The sequence below is a fragment of the Anopheles funestus genome, chromosome 3RL (assembly GCF_943734845.2).
Source record: "Anopheles funestus chromosome 3RL, idAnoFuneDA-416_04, whole genome shotgun sequence".
Lineage (NCBI taxonomy): Eukaryota > Metazoa > Arthropoda > Insecta > Diptera > Culicidae > Anopheles > Anopheles funestus.
Window position 1 is genome coordinate 26038229 of NC_064599.1, and position 20451 is coordinate 26058679.

General features: G+C 36.2%; 1 protein-coding gene across 24 annotated transcripts in view; it reads right to left on the minus strand.

Annotated features, from left to right (window-relative positions):
* Positions 1-20451, minus strand: part of LOC125770426 (protein lingerer) — a 197147-nt gene that overhangs the window by 28348 nt on the left and 148348 nt on the right. For 16 of the 24 annotated variants that reach the window (XM_049440000.1, XM_049439996.1, XM_049440015.1 and 13 more), the window contains 6 exons: positions 17776-18396; positions 17649-17702; positions 13566-13658; positions 4819-4873; positions 3275-3316; positions 715-741 (listed from right to left, as the gene is read on the minus strand). In XM_049440000.1, coding sequence (XP_049295957.1) covers positions 715-741; positions 3275-3316; positions 4819-4873; positions 13566-13658; positions 17649-17702; positions 17776-18396 — 892 coding nt within the window. Of the gene's footprint in view, positions 1-250; positions 501-714; positions 742-3274; positions 3317-4818; positions 4874-13565; positions 13659-17648; positions 17703-17775; positions 18397-20451 lie in introns of all 24 variants that reach the window. The other 8 variants (XM_049440006.1, XM_049440001.1, XM_049440003.1 and 5 more) reach the window with 7 other exon arrangements.

The window sequence follows — 20451 nt, forward strand, 5'->3', positions numbered from 1 at the left end:
TCTCGGGAAAGAAAACCCGGAGTCCGCCCTTTCGGAAGGCATGTGATGCATTAGAGAAATGGAATTACCAAGAAGGCTTGATTTAACAACTACGCAACAGTGTACAGTGATTCATATTTTTCTTTCGCATACATTCAACGTATAGTGGATGAAACAACGCGTGACAAAACCTTTTGGATGCAGTTCTCGAGTGGTCAACGATGAGGTGGGGGAAATTCCTGGTGTGCTACCGAAGCGAAAGTATACCGACCTTCTTCTCTGTGCAGCCGCGGCACGTTGTGCGGCCGCTATCAGAATCGGGGACGTAGCGGTGGGTAGTTGGGTGGCGGCCGCAGCCGCACCGGCCGGGTTTGCGGAGGCGGCTGCGGCTGCTGCTGCGGCGGCTGCGGCAGCTGCCGTTGGCGTGGCGGCGGCTAATGCTGCTGTGGGAGTTGCACCGACGGTTGTGGCGGCTGTGGCCGCTCCTAACCATGGCCACGTGGCCAGTGGCAAACGGTACCCTAATAGTCGATAAGCGGTTACAATATAAAGTTACATCTTTAAGCTATTTAATGTAGAAGGAAATTCTACAAAAATGTTGTCGTTTCTGACAAATCGTTTCCATTTGTTCCATTATGGGTTAATAGTAAAGTAATTTAAATTAAATGTATGTTGTAAATAGTGTGGCGTGTTTAAAAATAAACTTATACATAAACATTCACAAACGATTCTTACCTTCCGGCCACGGGACACAAACAGCTGCTGTAGTTAGCGGCAGAAGACCAGCATCAAGTGAAAGTAATTGGATTTACACAGCGTTATAATAGTTGATCCATCACAGTCGGTCCACAATTCCATCGTTTTGTTTTGTGGTTTATTGTTTGCACACATCCACGATTTGTAACACGAACCGTGTTGCAGACGGAGGGAGAGAAAGAGAGAGAGAGAAAGAAAGAGAATTGGAAAACATATCGTAATATCGCATGTTAGTTTCGCAATTTATCATACGTGGAATTAATATCATTACAGCTAAGCGATATGATCGCAATTACAAGGAGAAAGACATCATACATAGAGAGACATAGGTTTTGGGTTGGTGATGGTTGATGAATGTGTTTTTGTGTAGAATAAATAGGCCTTAGTAGGATTCAGGTGGGCAGAGGTGGGCCGCGTACGCAGTTGATTGATGAAAAGGATTACCTATTTTAATGGATGGAATACTTTCAACCAGCAGGACCGGAAGGATCCTTTTTTTTGTTTTTTTGGTTGGTGGAATAGGGGAAAGGAGATAAACAAAAACGGGCGGGAACAAGGGATTTACGTTGTCAGTTTTAAGGGTAACGAAGGAAAGACGGCGCCGGAAGCGACCGATGAATTGTAAGTGGCTTTTCTCTACATGGTGAAGACATGCTGCGACATTACTGTTTAAAGCGAGTTGAAACATTTCCTTTTTTCAATATTGAAGCTGGGCCATAAAGCACATATTACTACTAATGCTGTTTTTAAATTTGTAATGCTGAAATTACACAAATGTTTTATTTATATTGAACAAAGTTAAAATAACACCGAGCATTTAAGCAGATTTCTAGAACAAATAATTGGGAATTAATTCCGATAACCATGCTTTAATTTACTTTCAACATGTAAGCTAACGTGAATAGAATAAATAAAGCTCTCCAATTCATAAACCATGTTGGCATTTTCTTGACATTCAATTTATGGCACAAATTGAAAATTTTCTGCCTAAAAATAAAAACTAGCTAAAACTAAGTAAAACAAAAAAAGAGAAAACAATACCCATAAAAAAAACAAAGCTACAAAAAAGACACCAACTACCGATCGTTAATTAAATCAATCTAGCACATGAACTATAAGGAAGCGATGCTCTTTCACTGGCATTGAATGTTGCGATCTGACAGGCGTTTGCAGTAAAGTGGGGAAGTCTTTTTGATGTGAAACGCTCTACGAATGAAACATCTGCGCACGATGGTTGTTACCGCCTGTACGACGTGGCTCGTAAAGCAGACGAGAGAGAGAGAAAGAGGGAGAAAAAAGCACATGATGGGTGATGGAGGATTATGGTGTGCTTTCGTGGAACTCGGTGTGTCGCAAAAATGGAGATAGATGTCGTCCGCGTGTTTAGCATTATAGTAAACGATGATCGTTTCCTGTCGCGTGTCAACCACCATAAAATTGCCATCACTTTCCTCCTCCCCACCAAAAACTCGATGTTTGCCGCGTGTTTCCAGCCGTAAAAAGGGAGAGAGACACGATGAAAGCGCTGGCAAATTCAAAAGCAGTCCGAAATGTGGCAACTTCCATGGTTTCGGCATGGAATGTTGGATGTTCTGAGGATATTTTGCCTTAGGTTGGAATTTTATTTATTTTTTTATAATCACGTTTCAGCCTCAAAACGTACCCGAGGGTGTTTCTCCCTGGTTCTCGCGGGTGTAATGCGGGGTGGAAGGAGGAAAGATAGCATAAGTTGATTGATAGCGATCAATTCATTAAAGCCAGCTGGTGTGTCAGCTAGTTTAGCTTTGGTAGCTTCCATCGCAGCGAACCACACTGCCGATGCACATTATCATGAAGAGAAACGGCTACACAGCTGTGCCGGAAAGACACTTATAGGATGGAATTGAAGACTCTCCACTATGTACACGATAAGTACACACTGAACGATGGGCCATCCATTGGAGCGAAATGTGCTATTTGTCGTAGTGAAACAGGTTGTCATCGAGCAAAAAAGGGGGAATATTCTAAAATATTCCTCTTTTCAATCTGCTTTCAGTGCTGAAATTTTCTAGCTTTTATAATACATTGCTAGGTAAGGTGAAAAAGATTACATTTTTAAGTGACTTAAGTCTATTAGGCCACAAATAATTTTGAAACTATTATGGCGAAAATCAGCCCAGTTTACTAATTTACGCAAAGCAGAAATGTGATTAATTCTTGGTAGAATTTTAAAGAAGCATTTAAAAGAAATCTATCTAAGTAGTGCAACATTTATCAAAAAAAAGTTAGCTTATTTTACTAATGTTTCATATTAATTATTATAACTACGAAGAATTTATGGGGACGTAAATATAAATAAAATATTTAATGTAACATCAAATTCTACATCAAGATCATGCGAAGCTAAGCTAATGTATTGAGTAGTACATGAGAGGATGCTAAGTGGCTAAAACATAACAAAAAAATTTTTTTTGCAGTGTAGGTGAACGGTGCTATTTCCATACATTCGCTTGCTATAAAGATATTGGGTATGGGTAGTATTTATTGGAGGTTTGCTCACCCAGTGACGGGGCCGAGACGGCGCCTTGTTTCGTCAGAAACACTGCACACGCACCAATACAAACATACACATACATGAGCGCAGGTAGTGGGTGTTGTAAGTTGGTAGTTGCACATATGAGGATTTGTTTGTTGTTGAGTTGTATTATTTTTTTTGAGTTTCGTATCGTTTCACAATGTTCCATTTTTTTTAAAAGCACAATTTTTTATTAGGCATTGGATGGATGAAAGAAAGCGAATTGTTTTTAAATTTCATATAAAACAAACCAATGGATCCAAAAACAAAATGGAAGCACGAGGTTAAAACAAATGTTTATTGACACACGGTAAGTTCAACAAGAACCAACCAAGGGTCAACCATACGTGGGGTTTGTGAATAAAAAATGAATAAAAAACAAATGTTTCAAAAGAATGCAATTGTTATGCATGAAAATATTGCAATTGTAAACAATATTCACCACCCCAATTTATGTGCGATTGATATGAATTTTTAACATGACATTGATATTTATTATTGTGCGTGTATGTGTTTGCATTTAATTATGCGATAGTGTGGGGCCAATTAATTTTTTTATTTTATTTTCAGGCACCATTGCGAAACGATTGAAATATTGAGCAAAAGTACCATAAATCATCGTGAAAAAGAGAAGAAAAAAGAGAAAAAAGAAAGAAAAATGTGAAGTGAGTAACGGTTACTTCAACTTGTCAGTACAATACGATTGATAATTTAATGAAATTGTGGGAAGAACACAGAACGAGGGGTATTTTAGAAAAGGTAAAATAGCGAAACTGAAAACCAGCATGTGCTGATTAACCTGCACCTGCCACAAATGATATCTTGAGAATGATGACAATTTTGTTAAAATAAAAAAAAACCCAGAAGAAACCGTATATGACTATAGAGTTCAATGTATAAAAAAGAAAATAAAAACCAAAAAAGAATGATATTTTTTTGTTATTAAACTAACTTTTTTTGCATCTAATAAATGTCATAGAATTTGCTAAAAAACAATATGTATTTAGTACTGCTTAGTACATTACATAAAAAACAAATAACAAAACAGATGTTAACACAAAAACAAAACTGTTACTACTATAGCAATTACCACTTGTAGTTTTGGTTTTTCGAGGTAAAGAAAGTGAATATAAATTTTATATATTTTATGAAAAAAACAGTACTTCATAAACATGATTAACAAACTAACAAAACCAACAAGAAGATGCTAAAAGTTAAAGATCAGAGCCAAGAAACATGCATGACTTAAAGAAGGGTGAGAAAGGAATTGAAAAATGAACTAGAACAATGCTGTAAACGGGAAACGAAATTGTGATAGAGCAGGATAAAACAGAAACCCCGAAAACATAAATGCAATAATACACTAACAATCGAATTAATATCGAACTATGAACGATCGGGTTTTCGCTAGACTTTGCACCAACGCGTCTAGATGTCTAGGCTAGCTTACGTATTCATATCATTATAACACTGAATGGTGAACAGGTTGGAAACAAGGAAAGGAAGGAAATAATGGTTAAACAACTTACCGCTTGATACAGCAGGAGCTTTTTTACTTTGAACTCGTGCGGTTGCATTATTGACCTACAGTTTAACAGCATTACACACGGGCGGGCGCGCGCGCAAGGGGATGCACGTATTTTTTTTGGGGTGTGTGTGTGTGTGTTGTTGTTGTTCGTGTATGTGTGTGTAGAGTGGTGTGTGTTTTTTTATATATTTTTTTTAAGTGTTGTTTGTTTTGATTTTCATTTTTCGGTTGGCAGGTTTTGAGGAGTTTAATTGGTGATTTTTGGCGCAATTTTTAGAATTTGGGTAAATTCCAGAGAGGAAAAAAAAGAAGAAAATATATAACAATTAAATGCATTCGAGTAGTTTATTCAGTGGTAAAGATAGAGAGAGAAAGAGAAACACAAATGAGAAAGAGATGATATAAGAAAGAAAACAAAAAGAGATGAAAAATAAAACCTGTACAATGATACTTGCTGGTGGTAATGAAACACTGTAACACACATTCGTTATCGGTTCTTTTTGTACATCAATTGCAGCAGATCATGCAGCATGAGCTAACCAGCACCGGCTAGGTACATCACATCATTGGAATAAAGGAATACATTTAGGAGTGTTGGTTGCTGCCATAGATTCGCATTGCAAATCGTAACAGCCTTTTAATTACGCACATTAAGTGGCATCCTTGACGGTGATAACATTATTTAAAATCTAACGAAACACACGAACGTTCGTAAATGTGTTCCGGATAATTTATGTCTGGTATAGTAAACCGATTGCACCCAGTCATTACACCTAAATGGGTTTAAATCGTACTGACAGGGTGGATAATATTGGTGCAATATATATACTTTCATCCATCCGTTCAGAATTATGGACCAATTCGTAAAGCCACATACCGAGGAGCGCAAATTGGTGGAAAAAAGACAATAACGATATGTAACTGTAAAAACACCCAACTATTCAAACAGAAACAATAAAAAAAACATCGGAAGGAATTACACAGAAAAGCCAAACGATATTTTGTTGGGGTTGTTGATGCTCGATGGTTAATTTTGATTGTAATAACCGTAATTTCCATTGTGCATTCGGCGTAACTCTTCGACAACAACAAACAAAAATCACGTTACAAATCCGTTCCGACGTGGAATGAAAATTAATTAGGATATTTATTGCGCGATGTACTGCGTGGTGAACTGTAGTCCGATTTAATCGAGGTTTATTTACTTGCGTTGCTTGATTGCGTTTTGTGAGAGCGATATCCTGAGTTTCCAGCTTAAATTCTCTGTAATTTCTATGAAATTACTCAAATGAAATTGAAAACCCCGTTTAATATTTATCCACCTGTTGGTGTTCGTGGTTTTTTGCCATGTGACTTGTACACACACTAAAATTCCGAAAAAGAGTTTAAAAAAATCCCAACTTCTGTTTCCCATTAACATATTAAATTGAAAATTATAACTTCATCTCTGACCCATTATTAAACTTTTCCTATTCTTGTGAACAGGTCGAACAATGGCTCAACAATGGAGCGCAAAAAGCAAATGTTCTTTTCACTTTTGATTTTCTCTCATTGTTTTTTTTTCATCACACGTTCATTAACAGGGACGGCCCTTTTATACAGTTGACACAGTACAATTTTACAGGGTTTTAAGTTTGATTGACAAGTAGCACTTCACTAGGTTTTTTTATGCGTATTGACATTTGGAACTGGAAGCCATTTCTGATTGAGCTTTGAAAAGTTGAACAAAAGATTGCTATAATCAGAAATATGAGAATGCATAGCTTTTAGTGTATCATTCGAATAAACTATAAAAATATTCAAATTTATTTTTAATTTGTTCTAAAAAACGCGAAAGCACCCAGATCTACCTAGCCACAGTCTAGTTCAACTTGAAAATAATCCAAAAATACCTCTGATTTTGTCAGTTGCATTTGAAAACCCTGTAAAACGATATGTACGAAAAGGAACATTATAATCATGTTCGGAAAATACCGGAAAAAATTACCCTTACAAACCACAACCTCCAACAAAGAGAGACTGTGTCACATTTCGAATTTTTGCCCTGCCAATGAAATTACCATTCAACCAACCGTTCGTATGGTACCTTTTTCCAGTTCATTGGCACTACGAATGTGAGAACATACCGTCGGGAAAAGCAAAAAAAAAAATCGAATTGGAAAAATCTCCAAACTACCATTATTATGTCGCCCGTACCAAGGGCGACACTTCCCAGAGTACTATTGGCCACCAGACTTCCGGTGTCTAGTGTCCTGGAGTTAGCATCATTTTTTAATTAAACGTCAGTCGTTCAAGTTTCCATTTGCGGGGTCGTCCACGGGAAGTATGTATGTACCTGATCATGTGATTTCTTTTGGATTTTACTTTGCCGTACACAGTGTGCCAGCCGACAGTATGAGTCGTTGGCGGTGTGTATATTATCTTTTCACGTCACGTTTTTAATTATTCCCGTGAGCGAACCTGGAAATGCTTGTGTCTTGGTGGTTTTGCTGTGTCGATTACCTACATCATTTTTCCTATCACTATGCAATGAAAGAATGAAGCTTTTTGGTGGCGGTTTTTTTTCGTGTGTTTTCGTTATTACAGTGACACATTTGTAATTGAGTTTCAATAGATAGTTACAGGGAAAATGTACATAATCTTGATAGGAATCAAAATTTTTACCATAATAAAAAATGGAGTGTGATTTTTTTTAATTCAATGGATTAACAACGGCGATGGAACAAAATGAAATGGTTTTTTCGTCTATGATAAGTATCTTTACAAATTGGTTTATCAAAATTAAAACACCAAGCATTTCTTCAGATTCATCCCATCTGTATAAAATGGAAAAAAAATAAAAAAATAAAAAAATAAAATGCAAAATGAAACAGAGCAAAACAAAGTCACACAAAATCGATCAACACTGGTGGAAAATGATTTTTCCGCAAATTTTTTTTGTTCACCAAAAAATTATAGAGGAAAAAAGCGAAAGCTTTTCAACCCTACTGGCGGTGTATGAATTTGCATTTTATGCTGCGTTTAAAAATCACCCTTCGCCATGTTGCTGCAAAAATTGCACAGATTTTACTACGGGAATTTGCTTTAACAGCTGCAGGTGCTACCCAATTGCATAAAATATGCAACAATTGGATTGGGATCCGTTCGATAGAAAAATCATCGCTTTGTCACGCTGGGTGAAATGGGTGAAAAAATAAATATTTTTTGTTACCTTTTTTTGGTACGACATTTTGGTTCGAGATAGGAATTGTGTTTCGTTTGGAAATTGAAATTGAACGTTTTTGGGGAAGAGAAATTTCATTTCTTGCTTTACGGCAGACTTTGTAAGTAATGTGAGTAGTTAAAAAAAATACAACCCTCTGGAAACCAATGATACAGGACACATTGCACATCTTATGCACCAAGGGAGTCTTTGTGTGCTGCATCATGCATCGAGCTAGGGATAACCGCCCACAACAACCGGACTCTTCGAATCATCCGTTTTATCAATCGATAAACATCGGTTCGGTATTGCATGGCAGGTTGGGTTTCGATTGAATGTGGTTCCCAGGTAGCTCGTGTTGCTGATTTGCATCTGACGATGACCAAGTACTACCCTGCGGCTTGACAAGCGAGTTAGGATGCGTATGGATAGTGAAGTGAGCAAAACAGTTCCACAATTCGAACAAACGGTACCTGCGGAAGAACGGAAGGATTAGGCACGTTTTGCAACACATAAAACGTGTGTACAATGCTACAGTGAATGTAAGGTTTTTTTTTCGCAAAAAAAAAGAATGAAAATGAAAACAAAAATCGAACGCCGCACACGAGCGAATGCGGATAAAAGATGGTCCTTGCTTTGGACGGGGTGATTTGTAACCTTGCTCTGTGCTTTTTTTTTCTCCACTCCCCTTGTTGTGTTTTATTCGTACGTACATGCTAGGTGTACAGGCCGATATCGAGCGTGTTCTAGTTTTTTTTCCATTTTTTTCTCCGGAATTTGCTACGGAAACTGAAATCTACCCACCGGTAGACCAGTAGGACTTTGCTGAAGGTAACGAACGTGCACGAGAAAAAGGATTTCAAAATGAGCTTTCAAAGTGCCACTCTTTGTAAAGGACACTGGCACAGAGACTGCTGCGTCCATTGCGACCATTGTTGTTATCAAATCGTGTATTTTTTGCTGTCCTCTTGCTGAATGCAACTAGGTATGGGGATGTTATTTAGTATCGTATCGCATCCACCAAGTCAATTTATATTTTTTTAAAAGCATGCTGAAAATTTCTATGCTCACAGAATTTCACGGGACGGTGCGCAAGGCAACCAAACGTCGTACGGAGGTATGGAGAAATGGAAGTTGTTCATCCCTCAACGAACTGGGTTGAACGGTGGAACCAAATCACACACTCGAACGAGCCGCGAAAAGAATGCTTATTAGCACGCTGCAAGTTAGGGAGTGAAGTCAGAACTCGTTGCTTCTCAAACCAAAGGGCCAAAACCTCCATCCCAGTTGCGTTGCTCCGTACTATCGCCTCTACAGAGCAGCCAGATTTATTGGATAGCGATAAATCTTTGGTTTGGATTTTTTTCTGTCCTGTCCCTGTAGTTCCAGTCAAGTTTGCTGTCGGTGTTGCCTTCCCAGAGGATTATATTGCAGTTGCAGATGTAAAAGTAAAATAAAAGTACTGCTTCCCTCGGGTTGATATTTCGTTGTATAAAAGGCTTTTTAACTACATTTTTTTTCGAAAAATTTCAACAAAAAAGAGTTTATATATTAAGACTCTTTTTTGTATGGTTTTTTACCCTATTGCGTTTGCTAAACGGAAGAGCCACCGAGGACAAAAAAAAATCATTCGCTTCGACAACGATTGATGCTAGACAGTTGTGGGAGGAAAAAAAAGTTAAGCTGATGTATTGATAGCCTTTGGTTTTAAGAGTTTTTGCGCGACTCACAACGATGGATTGTGTTTGGCAATTTGGGTTTGCCGAACTAAACGAACGTTACCCCCTGGGGTGAGGAAAATCGGTGAAGATTTAAAGAATTATCGCTTCGTTTAGTGGTGAGTTTGAGGAAATTATGGTGCAATATATTATGGAACGCGCTGAAGCTAAACATTTTTTCGCCAAAGAAGCTATTTTCCACGAAACAGTTTTTGAGTTTCCGTTAGTGATGGGCACTCGGAATCGTTTCTGGTTCAGCAATCGATTCCGGATCCGATTCAGGATCCGCTTCTGGAATCGATTTTAGAATCGATTCCCCAGCGCTTAGGAATCGATTCCGACCAAAACACCATTTTGCCCATGACTAGTTTCGATTTCGAGTTTCACTTTTACAATTACTCACTGTTATAAACAGTTAAGAAATATAATTTCGTCACAAAAAAGTTTTCCTTCATAAATTCTAACTTATGAGCAAAAACCATCCAATCAGTCCAATTCTGTGTACCGTAACTTTGCAAGACAGGTTGATTTAAGCTTTAAGAGGGACGTTTTGATCGTCTGATTCGTGGATATAAATCATAAGAATACGATTGCAGATGAACTAATAACTCTGGAGCCAAGCTAAAGCGTGACCAGAATCTATTTGCTCTTTCCCACGGCACAATAACACAATGTTTGCCAAACCAATCTACTGGCGTTACGAGATGAAATGCTAGAAATTAATTTTCTTTGAATAGCAACATCTTGCACAACTCATCCCCCACCTCGCGCCTGCAGGCACTCTGCTGGGAAAGTTAGCCTTAGGGAAAACTTAATTTACCTCACCCACAGCGATTCGATTGCGTTTGCCAATCATGTTTTCCTTTCCAGAGCACTTAGATAGCACAGTGGTCGATTTCTTTGCTGTCTTCAGGAACCTCTTTTACACTCAGCACGCCACCAAAGACAACACGCTCTGATTGGGTTCGATTGAAAAATGTATCTGGAATCAAGCAATCTCTGTGTTCTCTTGGTTTTTTTTATGACAACCAGCAGCAAATCGCCGCAAAGCTCTTGGGAATTCCGGAGTTGTGTAAGTTAATTGAGCTTCCTGCTAGTTGGAAGCCGATGTCTAATTGAAATTTTCAATTTTAGTGAGGGTCTATTCTGTTTTGTTATGGCACTAAACTCGATTGAATCCATTGCGGTGGTTGTTTAAAACGTTACGTTCGTTTTCGTGGCAAACAATTGATTACTATTTCTGAAGATATTTTCATTTTTCATGTTTTTGGGAAAAAAATAATTACACAATAAAACCGAATCTTTTTACAAAAGATAAAAATGGTAGCAATTCGTGATGTAATGCTTGCTGTATTGCCCACGCTGCATGATTTAAACCTGGTAACAAATGATTCGATTTAATTTAATAAAACAAAAAAAGATTTACGAAAGAGCAAGTATTGCAGAATATTAAAAAAAGTGCATTTATATTTGATAATACAAATGACAAAAGATCAAAAAATTAAACTAATATCAATTCTCATTTACACCATTTTGTTTGGTGTGCGCAGATGTACTCTTCTGGAATGGTGTAAAATATTGAGATCTCGTCACAACACTAAACAATTGCAAAATGACAATGTTTCGGTAAATTTAACGCGCTTATGATTATGTAAATAACAAGAAATGTAACGTACCGTTCAAACAATTGTACATCAGACGAAGGATTCGATGATCAACAATTAAGAGGGTTTTAATTTCTGCAGCAGAAAAATAAACAGAAATATCTAAAAGATAAACATAGAAGAAGCCGGTTGAGTTGCGAGATTCAGAATAGAACAGTCAAGATGTTAATGTGCTGAACACGGGGATTGTAGACTGGTTCAAGACGGATTAATCGAGATTGATGAAGTTTTATAGAAAACTTTTAAGAGTAATTTAATTTTCTTTAATGCTTTAAACGTTTGCAACTTAGCGATCTGTTTTAGAACTAAACTTTTTTATATTATTTATTGTTGAACTTCTGACAGTTTAATGTTTAAAATTTAAAGCAAACAGGGATATAACTATCTAACGCCTACAACTGTTGCGAAATGGTTATTTTATAGTAAAAAAAGAGCATTCGGTGCAAAACTAACGGTGAATGATTCGAAGCTGCCGCATGATCGTATGGGTACGCTTTTTTTGGTCCGAAAACGCAGTTACAATTCAGGCATATAACTTCCAGGACATAAAAATAACTAACTTGAACTGTTTCGAATTTATTTAGTCAAGCAATTCCCAACATAAACTCCTTTAAAGTTTACACAAAATGATGGAAAAAAGGTTAGATTTAGCACTATGGAGAGCGACTGTAATGGTGATTGTATTGACGAAGAAGCAGCATTAACTAACACCATGGCAAAAAACGGATTATTTTTAAGTACTTATTTCAACATAATGTGAAGACAGTCTCGAATATAGCTACACAGTCTGTTGTGTGTTTTTCTTCTGCGTATATAATGAATGTAGTGTGCGTGGTTCGTTTGTGCGATCTTGGGGGGTGAGGTGTGTATTCGTGTGAGTGAATTAAACTAACGACATGGTTTTGCAACCATTATCACAAATGCAAATATCTAGGCATTTAACAAGAGAAATACCATGTTTTTAATATTAAAGGAAAAGGGGCGGGAAAACAATGGTAAGGGAGATATAAAGAGCATAATAAACTTGCGCAAGGAAGAGAGAGAGAGATATATATGGTACGAGGCACAATTAATGGCAATCACAAAAGTAAAACATAACACGTTCCATATTTTTTTACCATTCCAGAAGTACTTCCACAACCACAGAGTGTCAAACAAGCCGCATACATACAGAGTAAAAATAATTAGTGCTATTTTGAGCGACTTTCCACACGTTCCGCCAACAATATCTGTTTGCTCTAAACTCAACGCAAATGCAACGTAACTTGGTAACACTTTTCCACCGTTCTGTATTGGAATAGGGCATACTAAAAACGTATTAAAAAAACAATAAAGCTTACATTATCCACAACGAGAGCAGGGTTTTCTCATTACAAAGAAAGAATGCTAGTACTCGATAAATTAATGCACGCACGCGCAGCCGTCTAAAAGTGAAGGAACTTAACGTTGGGCTTGGAGGGCAAGAAAACTATAAAATCAACAGAAAGTAAAAAAAAAAACTCATTCTCAAATAGGAAACGACTAAAAAAACAACTCGAAACCATCGCTGAAGTTGAAAGTACACAGATGCTCCAAGACACAATCTAAAACGAACGAAACTACTAGTAGCGCGATGAATTAGTTCCGATTTTGGGATTTGCATATTATTATTAAACAGTACTTCCAGCGGATCTGTTTTTTTCTCGCTCTGAGTTTTAAATGAAATACTCTTCTATTGTTTTGCTTTTGTGGACATTCATCCATTAGAAGAGCTGAGAATACATCGAATGGTTACAGTGTTTCATATACGCAACGTCTTTTTTTCTAAAGAGAATATGTATATAGTAAGTATCATTGATGCTCAAATAAGGAAAAGAAACTCAAAAATGCATAGCATAGAAACACGTACAAAAAAGAAAACATGAAAGTTGAAATAAGAAAACATTAAACATACGGTGTGTGATGAAACGAAAAAGCAACATAAGAAAAATAATAAACGGGAATGAAAGAGAACAAAAAAAAACATGATACAATTCAAATAAAGCACAAAAATAATAACGAAACAATAAACTAATGATAAAAGAAAATAATAAAAGATATATAGAGAAAGTACAATAGTATATGTATGTATATATATATATATTTATATAAAGAAAAATGAAAAAACTTTGTTTTTCATGCACACCTCAATCTTGCGTCCCTCAACCACAGTGCCGTGAAGACGTTCGCGTGCTCGCTCCGCATCGCTACTATTAGCGAATGTTACAAAACCGAATCCCTACATGCAAGGACAGAACAAGAAACATGCATTAAAACAGCGTCCGCTCAAAAACAACGTGCAACAAAAAAAATTGTATTATATTTATATTAACTGTATATATAAATGGTATCATTTATCGTATTTGTTTTGTTTTGTTTTGTTTGGTCAGTTTGTAGCCGTCTTGTATGATTTTATATTTAAATATATATATAGACTGTAATAGTAACCATAGTAATATTTCATGTACGGAAAGGAACACAGGACGAACGGATAGATTATTTGAATTTATTTTTTGTGGTGTTCTACTGTCGAGGAAAAGTGTCAAGGTGTAGGCGCAATGGGTAAAGGGTTGGCACGGATGTCGTTTCGATTCCTTACGAAATTTGCTGTTACCAACGAGGTGATTTAGTAAAGTATTGAGTTTATGAAATAATGCACAAAAATAAAGCTGATAAGTGGAATGTAATGGAAGAGAGGGTTGTAAAATGATAGAAACAAAAACAAGGAAAATGTTTTCCGTTTGTTTTTGTATAATGTTGAAATCTCTTGACATGGTTGACAAAGTTTACAAAACAGACCAAAAAAGTAAAAGAAAATAATGAAGACAGCTAACATCTTTTGGAAGATGTTCGACAGCTACGCAATCGCATAATTAACATTTATTCAAAACATAAAAAAATATAAATTACGGACAAACAATCAAATGAATTTGATCAGTTAGGATGTAATAAAATAATAATTTAGATTGCGGTTCCCCAGTCCACATAAAATACCATTGTGTTGATTGAAAAAATGGAACATTTTTTCGATTTTTTATTGCTGGTAGAAAGTGTGATTGGATGCGACTAACTTGAAAATAACGATAAAACATTCACTTGTCAAAATTGTTTTACGGACATGAACAAATCTGTTGCTTGATTTTGAATTTAAAACTTTTGCGCTTCATCCACTTTAGATGAAGTTTAGATTAGATTAGATTGCCGCCAGATTAGATTAGATTGTTTATTATTTAAACAAAATCTTAAAACTCAAACAATGTATTATCTTATTCATTTTTAACGTTTGAAATAAATTGATAAGATGTGATATAAAATGGAGACAAATAATGTTTTCTTTGTAATAAAATATCAATTGCGACAGGTTATGTTTCATAGGAAAAATGAGCGTAAACAAAAAAAAATGTTTGCCTTTCCTTCTTCGTGGTTAGATTAATCCTCACGTAAAACTTCATTTTTGTCGCAGCAAAGGTGTCGCATTTACGAAAAGCAATCAGCGCCTAACGAAGCGACAGAAAGGATTTGTCTCATCTTACAACAAACACATGCAACGGGACCAATTCCACCTATCAGAGTGCGATAAGGTCTTACTAGCCGGCAACACGGATTAGGTGTAATACAAGGATACACATTTGATGTTCGGTATTTCATTCCTCAAGAAAAAGGTGTCAGCTTACTAAGAATTTTACCACCTTTTTTTTAGTTAACCAATAATTCTTACGAAAAGATGTTTACACTACAAAATAGTAAAGGAAATTCATTGAAAGATACTTAAAACAAAATGCCTTCCAAAAAAATATTAAAAACTTAAAAGGGCGTTTACTACACTGATTTTAGTTTTTACTGATTAAAAAAAAGAAAATTTCAAAAGAAATTCCTTTTGCATCAAATTATTTTTGTTAGTATAAGTTTCATTAATTCAATTCAGTAAACAATTACCTAAAACAAGTGTATAGAAAGTACATGTCACATACAATCAATAGAGCATGGTGACAATATAGTCAAAAAATTAAATTTTCTTTACGTCATAAAACAAATTAATTTATAATCATTCTTGCAAGCCGTTTCAAGTTCAGCCAAACATGCAAAATGGAAAATTATAAGAAAACGTGTAAAGAAACAACCATTTCTGAGGGCTCAAAACATCAAATTGGGAGCGATTTTCTAAAATAATTATCATATAATACAAAGTCAATATCTGACGCACGCATCACACTTTCCAACAACACCATTGATTCATTTAAACAATGTGTAAAATAATAAAGGGTTCTAATTTTTTTTATTAAAATAATCAAAAATGACTGAGAAAACGGAAACATGAAAATAGTTAAAAGCATTGATAATAAAAAATGAAAATACATGTAAACGTTAAAACGACATGTTTTAGGAATGTATCCAAACTAAACACATGTAAAAGAACGATTAAATACAATAACCTGTCCAAAAACTAAACAGCCAAAGCTATGAATGAATTCAAAATCAAAAGCACATACACCACCAGGACAGATTAGGGAAGAAACAAAGAAAAAAGTCAATGGAACTAATAGAATAAAAAAAAACAGAACACATGAACAGGAATGCAGAATTCAACTACAAAACAATTACATTGAAAAATGAACTTCAAAGACTAAGAAAAAGAAAACGAAAATGGTTGATATTAAAACCAATAAACAAACACGCCAAGATGCAGGCTGGTACGTAAGAAGAATATAGGTTGTAACAGATGAAAGAAAAAAGATATTAAAATAGCACAGCACAAAACTTCCTGTGTGTAATTGTAAGTTTACTAACAAAACTGTTTCCGTGTAGAGGTAGCATTTTTAATGGTGACATATCTTATCTAGACCGTACACAATGACACAAATCAGAGTAAAGATAACAATAAAATCAACAAATGGCGCATATAGATACAGACCCACAGAAGAAGAAACAAAAAAGAATAGATAAAATGTTTTCCATACACCGAATCGCTAACAAACACTCGTGGTCACTATATGTGGGGTGGGATTTTGATAAAAGAGCAGCGTGTGAGTATGTGTGTATGTGTGTGTGTATAAAAGGATCGTGATCGCAAGGATGAAAAGTGGTAGTAATGAACCTGATTGGTGAAACATAACCAGAAACGGTAACATAAAACAACAAAATCAACAGATTAAGAAAGAAACAACCAAAAAGCATGAAATAAAACTAAGGAAACCAACTGTAACATGTCAAGGTAACAACTTTTTTTTTTAAATATAAAAAATAGTACACTTGCCTAGGACTTAACTATCCGTGAAACGTAAACTCTAAGCAACAGCCGGAAAGATGAAAACAAAAAATGTATTATCACATAATAAAGAAAGCATGGAAATGAAGGAAATACGTAGTGCTGTGGTTTCGGTTTACGAAAGAAAGTGAGGAAAGGATCTAGTATGTAATTCAATCTAAACAAAAGGGTGATAAACAGCCTGGGGGAGGAGGAAATACATGTAGAACTGGAAAATTGTAAAGGAACGGAATGATATAGAAAATGTTTGATGTCCGTATGAAGAAGTGACAGGGTCTGGGGAGTATGTATTCGACTAAAGATAGTACAAACTATGGGATAATGGTTGTATCAAGCAACGGAACGAACCATTTATAATGTTCTATAACAACATTATCGTGATCATTTCGTGTGTAAGCGTGGTTTTTGTTTTAAAAAGACAATCATTTATGTCCTGCATGTATAAAACTTAGTTAGTGTAAGTTATCCGTATTTTCTGTTTCGTTGGACAACAACAAATCATAGTAGAAGACATGTGGTGATGGATTGGACAGTGTCGTGTCGCTTTCGTTTGTTGATTAAAACAAAAGCTTAAGAAATCATTTCCCTTTGAGAATGTTCTCATTCTAATACATTTTTATGAGATCAATTATGTGAGTGATCTGTTTGAAATGATTTCCTACGCTTTATTTAAATCTTTTGCAATAGTCCAAAGTGAACCGTCGTTGGAAGGAAATGAAAAATATTCTCTCTGAGTTTTTTTTTAAATTAAAGTGACTTAATACTTTAAGTTATAGTAACCATTTGAAGCGTTCTGTTTCGAGAGCAGAATAAATTTCTTTTCCTTCTAATCAACGTTACTTTTACGAGTCAGGATCCTAACTGTGAAAGGGAAACTAGCTAAAACTTCGTTGTTTTTTTTTTGTTTCATAATTCATACATTCGTGTATTGAACTAGTAAGTATTGAAACGTCTAATACATACCTTGCTGCCACGTTCATTAAAGATAATCTCTACGTCTAGTATGGAACCGAATTGCTGTAAAGAAAAACAAAATAATTAAACATTTTTATTGTGCATCAAGGTTCATACAAAGCATATTGTAACCTACCCCGAACATGGTTCGTAGATCCGGATCGCGAAAGCGAAAAGGTATGTTAGACACGTGTAGTCGCTTTGGTTGTGATTTCGAATCAGTCAGCGCTGCTACGGCTGCTGCTACGCTTTGGGACTGCTGTTGCTGACTGCTGACCACCACCTGCTGCTGTTGCTGCTGCTGATGCTGGTTCGCTTGTTGGCCATTGAGTTGTTGTTGTTGCTGCTGCTGTTGCTGCAGTTGAGCTTGTATCGTTTGCTGGTGATGCTGCTGTACGAGCGCTACCGCCGACGCGGACGAGGTCATGGTGGGTGGAATGGCCGATACAACGGTGGTAGTGCCGGCACCGATCGGTCCAGCGGCCGTCACGACCATACTGCTCACGTTGCTGTTGCTACTGCTACCGTTAACGGTACCGTTGCTATTGCTCGTGTTGATGGCGTTGTTGGTGCTGGTGTTGCTGCTTATTGAATTGACTGCCGCGGCAATGGCCGCCGAAACGGCTGCATTCGTTTGGTTGTTTACGCTGCTGTTATTGTTGCTGACATTGTTCAGTACCGACGAGGCGGCATCTGCGGTGTTGGCACTTGATACGTTGCTGGGCGATTCCTGCTCAGTTTGTTGCAGTAAATCGGACTGTAAGCATAAGAAACCAAATAAAAAAAAACATTTATATTACTTCGTTTTATTTGGGGTATTTGATAAAGTGGAGGGCTTTTGTAAATAAAACTTTACAACATCCGACAACAAAACGTAGATTGAAAATGATAAAATTGAATTAAAATAGTTTTATCATTCTTCATCAACTGGACAAACGTATCCCTCAAAAAGGATCACGTGTAAAGAAAGAACAAAACATAAGGAATTTCATGTCGGCAGGTAGAGGTAGTGTGTCTAACGTAGTGTCATATTTCCTTTACTTCCATTTTTCTCGTCCTTCGCGATAGGACCAAACGATACGTGCTTTATAAAAACATAATAAAACTTCGCACATGTGGAGGGATATGGAAACCCAAAGTCCACCTTCTCAAATAATCCAATAAAGAGCGGTCGTTACGGAAACAAACGCTCACTAAATCAGTCACCTGTTTTGTTGCGTTATTCGATACTGATTGAATTATTTTCGCAGATAGGTCCAGGAGGGAAGTAAAAGGACAATTGATTACATCGAGTGGTAATACAGAACAAGACAAACTTCCTTCGATTGTACGAAGAGTAGAATCTCTTGTCGTCTATAACAAATGTTGCCTAATTAAGATGTTCATTTGTTGATTTAAAAGATTTTTATTTTATTTAAAATGTTACAATTAACAGAGCCCTTAAGTAAGCGATTGGAAAAAAATCTTATTTCTATCTTTAAATATTATCTTTAAAATATGAAATGAAATGAAATACTAAATGAATTAGTTCTTCTGATAAATGAATTTGAAAGCAATGCAATAGTGATCCGTCGTACATATTCTCGAAGATAAAGAAAGCTATTTCTTGAACATTATTCTAAACATAGCATCTGAAGGAAATGAAAGCTTAAGTGGCAAAAAAAATGCTAAGTAAACCAGTGTCAGCTATTTCCTTTTTATACTTCAAATGCATTCGACGAATTCTTTGCACTTTGCAAATGATGGCTAGAAAGTTTTCCAATCCCATAACAAATCGCTTTTTTGCTGCGACAACCTTTGGTGAGAAAGTAACTTTTCCGTCGAGCTTAAAGTTCATCCCAAGGTTTAAAATGATCAGGCAGAAGCAGATAAAAGTATTATGTTCCTTTTTGTTCCAGCGTTATTTTAATGTAATACGCATTTACTTTTCTTAACATTATTTAAACATGTTTTTCAAAAAGATTTCATGAACATTATTGGAAACAAATTTAACTTTAAAATGGCTACCATATTATAGCAACCCTTAGAGCTTATTCTAATCTATCACAAAATGGTGGATGGGATGGTGTAATGGGATGAATATTCAGCATGCTTCCCAGTCAGTATTTCTTTTCTCCGTAAGGAAAGTTGATAACTTTTCCATGTAGGCTCTATGTGCTAAGTGCAATACGTAGCAAACATGCTATGCTAGTGTTACTCGAATATACAACGATGCTATTTTGCATTCCGCATCAGTAATACTACTGTGTTAACGGTAGGAGATGTGAGGCATTCTTCTTACATGGATTCAAAAAACGTAAAGAGAAAGACAAGATGCACAAATGGTTTAAGAACAACATAAAAAACGAGGAGAAAGAGAGAGAAACCGTGTAATCTTTTGCATTGGTAGCGATTTGCTAAAGACAGGGGGAATTGAAATAAGACGATTCGTGCAACAGCAAAACGGAACAGCTCTAAAAGCTTAGGGAAATATAAATGCAACTTTATACTTTTTTCCGAATAACTGGACCGTGTTTTTTTCTTCGGACGGGTGTTTTTTTGTGCTGTTTTCGTTGCTCGCGTTACCAAAGATAAGAAAGAAAAGTTGAACTGAGAATAAAGTGAAACTTTTTATTTGTGAAAAGCACCATCGTAAGCTCGGTTCGTTCCTTTTTTTTGCTACCATTCACAGGTTCTTCCGGCTAGTGGTACGTGTGGATCGACAATCTAAACTCGCTGTTACTATGAGTTATGGCTTAAGTTTGCGTTCACCTTCACCAGTGGTTACCTTTATCAAATGCGATTGCATTTTTCATACAGCGAGCAGCTGAAA